Raw genomic sequence first — 9774 nt, forward strand, 5'->3', positions numbered from 1 at the left:
GTTTAGGTAGTTCATACCATCCATACATAGTGTTTTGATCTAAGATTTCAATTCTTCCATGTTTTAGCAGTAACATATTGTTTCATGGAGCTAAGCCCAACCATACTATAGAGACTTGCTAGGCAAAGCATGGCAGGCCAGAGTGGGCAACCTAGATAGCCAATCATGTAGTGTCAGATGATGGTACTGATATAGTGTTTTCCGTTAATGCTAAACCGAGACCTTCAGGAGATTCATCTACTAGTCTGCGCGATGACATCAATCAGTTGCTCCGGCGCTTGCACACTCTTGAGGCATCCTCTAATACATCCAATTATGGGTCTACATCTGCTGTCACCTTAGCTCATGCAGGTACCTCAGCCCTTCTTACCATTGCATCTATCCCCTGGATCATTGATTCAGTTGCTTTTGCTCATATGATTGGTAAGTCATCACTTTTTAAGACATTTTCCTCTAGTACCAGTTCTACATCTGTTATTCTAGCCAACAATGCTTCCACACAGGGTCTAGGCCATGGTACTATCTCTCCTACCCCCTTTCTGAATTTATCTTCTGTGTTACATATTCCATAATTTCCATTAAGTCTTCTTTTTGTGAGCTAGCTAACTAGTTCTTTAAATTGCTCAGTGACCTTCTTTCCCTCTTACTGTTTTTTTTAGGATCTTCACACGAGGAAGACGATTGGTGGAGGGTGTGAAAAGGATGGTTTATATTATCTTAATTGTGACTCTCCTACTTCTTTTGCTGCTGATACTGTCGATGTGACCCCTTTCCAATGGCACTGTCGTTTAGGACATCTATCTTTGTCTAGGTTAAAACTTTTATTTCCTAATTTTATGTCTGTTCTAAGGTTAGAATGCGAGGCATGTGAGTTGGGTAAACATCATCGTGTGTCCTTCCCATCTCGCTCTGTGTTTCGTAGTCCGTCTTTATTTTATTTAGTCCATTCTGATGTATGGGGTCCTTGCAGAGTTAGTAATAGATTTGGTTTTCGCTATTTTGTGACCTTTGTGGATGATCATTTTCGCCTTACATGGATTTACATGTTAAAGGACAGATCTGAATTTTTATCTGTGTTTCAACAATTCTATAATGAAATAAAAACTCAGTTTGGTATTTTAATTAAGATTTTTCGTTCTGATAATGCTCTAGAATATGCTTAAAATGATATTTCTGATTTTTATGCCAACCGTGGGATTATACACCAAACTAGTTGCGCCTATACCCCGCAGAAAAATGGGGTAGCAGAGCGCAAGAACCGGCATCTTCTCGAGGTAGCTCAAGCTATTGTAATTCATATGCATGTTTCTAAGAATTTTTTGGTGTGATGGGGTTTTGACTGCATGTCACTTGATTAATCGCATGCCATCTTTAGTTCTCTGAGAAAGGTCTCTTTTTTCTATTTTGTTCCCTACTTTGCCGAGTTTTATTGTTCCTCCTTGAGTCTTTGGGTGTGTGTGCTTTGTTTATAATTTGCATGTGTAAGTAGATAAACTATCTCCTAGGTCTACTAAGTGCATTTTTTTTTTGTTATTCACGTACTCAGAAAGGGTACAAGTGCTATGACCCTATTACTCACAGTAAATTTGTTAGTGCCGATGTGACTTTCTTTGAGGGCATATCATTTTTTTCTCCTCAGGTGTCCCAGTCTGGTATGGAGGGGTCTTCTCCATCTCCTCCACCCATTTCCTCTCTCATACCCTTCCCTGATGTTCCTAGTGCCAGTGACTCACTTCCCCTACAGGTTTATCAACGCAGGAAGAAGGTTGGACAACCAAGTGGAGAAACCAATACTCCAATTGATTCACTTCCTCCCCTGCCGCCTTCCTCTGGTGAAGCTCCTCCTCCTTCGCCTGATGACTTACCAATTGCTCAAAGGAAAGGTACACATTCTTGCACTAAAAAACCTATGGTTGTATATCCTTTTGATAACTTTGTTTCCTTGTCTCATCTTCCTTCTCTCTTCCATGGTCTTGCCCTATCTCTTTCTACTAATCCCATTCCCCGCACCTATAATGATGTCATACGTATTCTTGGATGGAAAGCTGCCATAGATGTAGAAATTGATGCTCTCTTGAGTCGTGGTACCTGGAGTCTGGTAGATTTACCTCCTGACAAGGATTTGGTGAAGTGTTGCTGGGTGTGCATTGTTAAGTACCACTCTGATGGCTCTGTTGAGCAGTTGAAAGCTCGTCTGGTTGCCAAGGGGTATACTCAGACATATGGAGTTGATTACTTTGAGACCTCCCCGGTTGCTAGACTGAACTATGTTCGTTTACTTATTTCTCTTGTTGTCGACTTTGATTGGCCCTTGTTTCAGTTGGACATCAAGAATGCCTTCTTGTATGGTGATCTACAAGAAGAGGTGTATATGGAGTAACCTCCTGGTTATATCGCTCAGGGGGGCATAAAGGTCGTGTGTGTCGCTTACACAAGGCTATCTATGGACTTAAACAGCCCCCTCGGGCATGAATTAACAAGTTTAGTGCTATCATAGTTACTTTTGGATTTCCTCATTGTTATTTTGATCATTTTGTCTTTGTTCGTCATAGAGGTGATAATTTGGTTGTCTTGGTAGTTTATGTTGATATTATTCTTACTAGTAATGATGAGGTAGGAATTTCCGAAGTGAAAACTTATCTATAGCAACACTTTTAGACCAAGGACCTGGGCCAACTTCACTATTTTCTTGGGATTGAGGTGATCCGATGGAAGAAAGGGATCAGTCTGCCTCAAAGGAAATATGTGTTGGATCTTTTATCTGATACTGGTATGCTTGCATCCAGACCTATTGATATCTCTATGGATCCTCACCAAAAGTTTGGTGTTAATGATGGCGAACCTCTCCAGGATGTGCATCAGTACAAGAGTTTGATTGGCAAGTTAATTTATCTTACTGTGACTTGTCCTGACATCTCCTATACTGTTGGAGTCCTCAGTCAGTTCATGCAGTCTCCTCAAAAAGCTCATTGGGATGCTGCTGTCCGTGTTCTTCGCTACATAAAGGGTGCTCCTGGAAAAGGGTTGATCTATCGTCCTAACCGGCATATGGAACTAGTTGGCTACTCTGATGCTGATTGGGCCGGCTTTGCTAGCGATCGGAGATCTACTACGGGTTATTGTACATTTGTTGGAGGTAATCTGGTTACATGGCGTAGCAAGAAGTAGACTACCATTGCCCGATCTAGTGCCGAAGCAGAATATAGAGCTATGACTCATACCATTGCTGAGTTGATGTGGCTCCGGTCTTTCTTGGAATTGGGATTTCCAGTGACCAAGCCTATGAAGATGTACTGTGACAACCAAGCTGCGGTGTACATTGCTAGTAATCCGGTCTTCCACGAGAGAACCAAGCATATTGAGGTGGACTGCCACGTCGTTCATGATGCTGTTCTGAAGTTGATTGAGACCCCTTTTGTTCATTCATCTGATTAGTTGGCTGATATGTTTACCAAGTCTCTTATTGCTCCTGGTTTTCGTAATGGTTGTACCAAGCTGAGCATGAGTGATGTGTATGCTCCAGCTTGAGGGGGAGTGTTGAGTATCGGGATTAGTGCTAATTCCCAAACCAATAGGGGATTTTCTATCCTATCGGTTCTGGTTATTGTGTTAGGGTTCTTCTGTACAGTTGTGGGGGTATTTTTGTATTTTTGTACTCCTTTTTATTTTGTGTTTAATATATAAAACAATAACTAACCTGTGAACTATCCATTCTGGACAGGTCGCAGTTTACTCCTTTTGGGAGTCTTTCGGTCTTCTCTCTCTCTCTCTCTCTCTCTGGTTTGCTTATAGGTATCTAGGATTGTAATACTGTCTAGCATTATAGAACGAAGCATTTTGAGATTGATAGGCACTTCATCAAAGAGAAGCTTGAACAAGGGATAATTTGCATACCCTTTATTAGTTATGAATATCAGTTAGCTGATGTGCTTACCAAGGTTGTTCTCGGTACGGCATTTCATCCTCTTGTCTCCAAGTTGGGGATGCACGATATATTTGCACCAACTTGATGGGGGAGTGTTGAGATGGTTGTAGATACTTTTACCTTGGTCTTTTACTATTTATTGTATTAGTTGTAGATAGGGACGCTTAGTCAGCGATACCCTACTTTCCTATTTGGTTGTAACCTCTTCTTATAAATAAGAATGACCTCTGTCATTACGAACAAGTCAAATCATTCTAAAACCTTCGGTTTCTCAACTGAAACTTATGGAGAGATACTGATTGGGATTTGTTATATGTTCTGCATATGGCTTATCAGTTTATTCGCTAAGATATGCATGCGTATTCTATTGAACTAACATCTTCAATGTGTTCCAAGCACTCACATGTGCTTCTTCCTTTCTTTTCTTAAAGAGCCTTTTCTTTTTGTCAATGGAGGTCACTAAACTTATTGGAGCTTCATCATGCCTTCATTGCACCCAAGAATGGTAGATGAAAGGCTTCAATGTACCACAATGGCCCCATCAACCGGTTTTTCTTGAAAAACCTAGGCAAGACCACCTCTTGAGCTCCCCAAAACTCCACCAAGATGGACTCCTTGTTTTTCTGGACTCAACAACTTGAATCAACAAATTCGGACTTAAAAGGGCTTACTTATGACCTCCTGAAGTTTAGGGACGCAATCGGTATTTCCAAAAAGTATTAAGGCCATACGGGAGTTCCACAAGGACACATGAGCACTATTGTTGGTTGCAAGGTTCAAAATTTCATGTTTGGACTAAGAGATTTTTGTTAATTTCCAAAATTTTGTGGAAACCTAGAAAATATTCCAGCAATAGGATTCGATCCCTGAATTGTTTTTTTTTTTGTCTGATTTTTTGTGTACGACATATTTTCGACATTTCTAACCTATTCCATTAAAAACACCTAAAATGATACTTATGATGTTGACCCAAGTTTGCTACTGTACATTGAGTGAAGTTGTACACGCCTAAGTGGCTAGGTATACATAAACAAGTTATATGCTAGAAATAAAAATACATGATTAAAACAAACATAACATATTGTCGATATGCAAAAGAAACAATAATGTTACATGATAGGAATATATCTCTCTCCACTCAATTCCAGGCAGAGTGTCTAGACGTTTCCAGTCCATGAGCTACATACCACTACAATGTCTTAGCGGCTCCTCTGAATGCAACACATATGTGTCTCATGACCTGTTTTTTGGGCCCAATTGTTTTGGTAGTCCACTGCCCATCTATAGGACTCATCATCAACATTTTCCAGGTATCCCAACCTAGGGAAGGGCTCACTCAGACTGAAAGGATGTGGAGGTGGCATAAATGGTTTGGATGGATACCCAAAGATGCTATCGACAAAAGACCCCCCACCTAAACCACCCTTTTGTCCAAATGAAGTAGATGATCCACCATATCCAAATGAATTGGTGCTCTCGAAGGATGGTCCACTGGCATATACCCCATACGGTGGATACCCATTATGCGATGCTGATCTAACACTCTCAAAGCCACTATCACCGTGATAGCTGGACTAAGGATCGAGTCTATGAATTCTGGTGCACGCCTTTGCCTAGATCCTCTGCACTCTCCCATACTCTTGGCTTCCATTGTGCCAGACAAGCTTGATATATCCATGCCTATGCCCATCCCAGCTGCCTCCCCATTAGGTTTGAATTTCCAGTGTGGTCCTCAAGTGTAGCCTTTTTATTGTTGTGAACCCTAATTCTTACCTTGTGTGGCATGGGTGAACTGAGTCTCCCTTGTGAATATGGTTGGTTCCAGTTGTGGGTCCGGGTCCCAATGCATCTAGTCCTTCTCGCAGGGCAACTAATCTGTCACCGCCATAATACCCACTATCACCACCACCACCACCACCACCACCATCTCATCATCATCATCATCATGGCGTTGGGTTAAGTCAAGCAGACAGAGTGGAAGATGATGAAGGCAACAATTGCTCTTCCTCATCATTTCTAGTATCAGTGTGGGGCTCAAATGGATGGGGTGTCTATAAGTGAACTCTACATTCTTCCATCTCAAAACTCATCGATGATAACATCCATTTGTGGAGCAATATGACTGTTGGGCTGACCTCCAGGCTCCTCTAAAAATGGCTCACCTCAATTTCTAACCCACCCATAAAGGGGATTTCTTCATTGTCATCCATTTGGAAGATATTGGCAAGCTCTATTGGGCTATTATCATCCTCCATGCAAGGCGTATTTGCTCTTCTTTTAATCTCATATTATAATGCACATACACCAGGTCCATCCACTTAGCCCAATTGGTTCCGTCTCTTGGAGTGTATGAGGTTGAAAGTACTCCAATTGCGCTTTAATTCCTACCTTGGACAGGTTGGGTGAGTCTCTTCCATATTGCACCCGCCATTCAGCTGCATAAAAGCATAAAAGATTATTGTTATTTATTAAGTGATGCCGTCACTGACTCAACGTGGGCCCCTAACTCAGTGGTAGAAATCTTAGCCCAGGCCAATATTCTAGCTCAGTGATGGAGAACTCTTAGGGAAGGGAGGGGAAATCAGAGTAGAGAGGGGGAAAAGGAGGATCACACTAACACGTTCATTCAATAATCAAATTGCTCTCTAAAACTTCAATCGATTATAACTAATATATAGGAAAATAGGAACATGAAATTAGAAACGTAACTGGAATGGAAACTAGCCTAAACTAGGAAACAACTATAAAAGGAAACGAAAGCAAGGAAATAAATCCTACTCCTACGTTCAAGTCTGGAAACTAAAAGCATGAAATAAAATATTAAGTAAACTACTAATTTTATTTCCAACCCTTGTTGGACCAAAACCCTGGGCTGGACCGGTTCTTCTTGGCTCTTGGCTTCCAAAGCCGGTCATGCTGGTCCAACCAAGAAAGGGCAGCCGTATCTGCATCACTCAGGGTGTGTTCGGGCCATCAAGGCCAAACTTACACCTCTGAAAGAAAATGGTATTATGGTAGAATTTAAATGTTCTGATCTGAAAAATTGATAAAAGAGCAAGACAGACTGGGAAGAGCGAGACGATTTTTTTTTTTTCTCACCTTAGAGAATTCCTATTAGTGCCTAAGCTCTGAGTTGATGGTCTAAGAACCCTGCTTTATCGATCACGTGTCAAGTTCATTTGAGAAAATTGAAAGTACTTTGTTTCTTATCTATTATCTCTCGTGTCTTCTGCAGAAATCTGCGTTAAAATTGGCTTGAGATGTAGTTCTTCTTTAGGGATATCTAGAAAGGTAAAAAAGAAAAGGAAAATGTGCAAAGAAGATAGAGGTGGCAGGGGGTATAATTGCTGGTTAGACAAGAATAGGGTAAAGGAGAACACAGAAAAATGAAAAGGCCTGTGGAATTAGGTTGTGTATGTATATCTGGAGAAATGTTTGGGTGTATATCATGTCTATGGTTGCATATGTACATACAACTTATATTTGCTGTATATAATAGACTTGATTGATCCACTTACCGCTGTTATGTCAATCTTAAACCTTTTCACTGATCCCTATGACTGGTTTAAAAACTACCTTCATTCTCTCATCCTATTCAAATAAATAAAAATGAAATGGTTCTTTTGGGTGTCTTTTAGTCACCAATTTTAACTGCATTCTTGTGTGCCAACTCCTATTTATTCTAAAATTGCACTCTATATATTCTGTTTGACTCTGGCCTATATCTTAGAACTTACTGATTTTAAAAAGACTTCAAAGTTTCAACTTGTCGAAAATTTTGTGGACAAGTTGACCCCAAGGTCCCCTGCCCACATGTCCAGCTCAATCCAAGTTGGCCAGGTGGCAAAACTAACCACTAAAAAAATCCAGGACTAAAAAGAGGTTGCACTGTGCATAGGACCACAAGGTGCTGCATGGACCTTCAGAGTGGTATATACCATTACATCGAGAGTAAATGATTGCATTAGAGGCTGAAATTTTTTTACCAAAAAAAGAAGAGGCTGAAATTTGACACATGGTCATTACATGTCTATCCAACTGTTGTATTTTTCCAGCATCATCTTGGAAGTAGGTGTCAGCTGTTATTTCGAAAAATTACCCACCTGGGTGATCCATAACTTTTGTCAAAAAAAGTAGAAAGCTCATTCATAATTCTAAATCCTGCACGGTGCTCTATTACTTTTCTTTACAAACATCCCCATTTATTTATGGTTCTCAATATTTTGATGCAGCGGAAGCACCATTGTTGGAATTGGATCTCCAGATCCCCCTCAGTTTTTATATGACGATGATGAATACCAGGATGTGTTTTTATCAGGTAAACTTTCGCGTCTATGAAATAATAAAAAAGTCCATTTCATAGAGTTTATAGAATTACAAGGCATCTTCATAGTTTCATCAGGAAGCTCTTGATCTGAGATTTCTTGAGTCATTTTTTCGCTGAGTTAAACTTAGTTGTCGTTTGGGAGAGGTACACTTTGGGAAGGGATTCTGTGATATTACTTTCTGCTTTAATCTCCTAATTTAATCATACAGAGAAAGCCCCTAGAATTTCTGTAGTGATGATCATTCTGATTGAAATCTCCATCAATAGGTTCCTCAGAACTTGTTGTAAGGTGAGGAAGAGGAGCAACCCTCCTTCCAAACATGTCCCTTCGTTTGGTTACATATATGTTGAAACCAAAATCAGGAAAGTCCATGGAACGGAAGCTAATAGAAGATATATAAAACTCTCTCTCTCTCTCTCTCTCTCTCTCTCTTTTAATATGCATATATGTGAGAAAGAAAATGCTGTAGTTGTGGAAGAGGAGTTGATGTAGGAGAATGTAAATCTTGTGTTTGTTGGATATGATTAAATGTCTATTTCCAAAGGAATGGATGCCTTCAAAGTTTATTTGAGGGACCTTCATTTAGAGTATCATAGAAGTTGACTGGGATAGGGATGGTAATGAGGCATGTTATCCTGCACTGTATGGTTTGGTAATGGTATGACCCTTCTATAGCGGGGAGGGAGGGAGGGAGAGAGAGAGAGAGAGAGAGGGTGGGGGGTTATGGTATTTTAATCTGGAAAAATCCTGGTACCTGACCCACCTCACATCACCTCACCATTGGAGGTCCTGCCTCTATTACCTTGTGAAATTACTGGCCCCATATTATTTCTTGGTGCAGGTTGGTAGGATTAGTTCTGGTATAGGTGAGGTGAAACCACCATATTGCAATCCCTAAATTGGATAATACCCTAGTTTCAGGTTCTCAACTCTGTCAAAAGATTAATGTCCCTCATAGCTTGTTTGAACATTCTGCAACATATGAAAGCAGTCTTTAAAATAGAATAAAGAAGGAAAAAATGCTTGACATATGTCTACATTTTTTAGCATTTTCTGTCTAACAGCATCACCCCCTCAAAATAAATTTCTATTTTCGTTATTCCAACAATTGCAGAGGCACGCTTTCTTACCCGTGGAGAGAACCAGTGGTATGCAGAACCTGCTTCAATGATGTCATCTTGTGATTCATCTGTGGAGTTCTCCAAAACCGAAGGATGATCACTATCTTTTGAACGACTTAGAACAGCTCTTTACTTAAGTATTTGTTCTCCACCTGGTTGCAGGATAATAAAAGAAGGGGCATTTTCAAGCCTTGGTGAAGAAAAAAATTTATAAATGAAATAAGAAAACATCAGGAGTCGGTTTGAATATGCATAAAGAACGCTTCTGAGAAGTGTCTTTCCAACCATATGCATATAGTTTGTTCTGTTGTTTTATGATGGATTAGTGATAGACGTGCAAAAAGAAGAGTCTTTCCAACCACTTCCTGAGTTCATTTGCAAAGATTTTTTTTTTTTTTTT

At 40.1% G+C, this 9774-nt stretch overlaps 1 protein-coding gene across 3 annotated transcripts in view; it reads left to right on the plus strand.

Annotated features, from left to right (window-relative positions):
• Nucleotides 1–9735, plus strand: part of LOC122069773 (4-diphosphocytidyl-2-C-methyl-D-erythritol kinase, chloroplastic/chromoplastic) — a 50245-nt gene extending 40510 nt beyond the window's left edge. The window contains exons 10-12 of one of the 3 annotated variants that reach the window (XM_042633860.1): nt 1640–1883; nt 8158–8243; nt 9368–9735. In XM_042633860.1, the coding sequence (XP_042489794.1) occupies nt 1640–1883; nt 8158–8211 (298 nt within the window). In that variant the 3' untranslated portion in view covers nt 8212–8243; nt 9368–9735. The remainder of the gene's footprint in view (nt 1–1639; nt 1884–8157; nt 8244–9367) is intronic. The other 2 variants (XM_042633861.1, XM_042633862.1) reach the window with 2 other exon arrangements.
• The last annotated feature ends 39 nt before the right edge of the window (nt 9736–9774 follow it).

The sequence above is a fragment of the Macadamia integrifolia genome, unplaced genomic scaffold, assembly GCF_013358625.1.
Source record: "Macadamia integrifolia cultivar HAES 741 unplaced genomic scaffold, SCU_Mint_v3 scaffold706, whole genome shotgun sequence".
NCBI classification, from domain to species: Eukaryota; Viridiplantae; Streptophyta; class Magnoliopsida; order Proteales; family Proteaceae; genus Macadamia; species Macadamia integrifolia.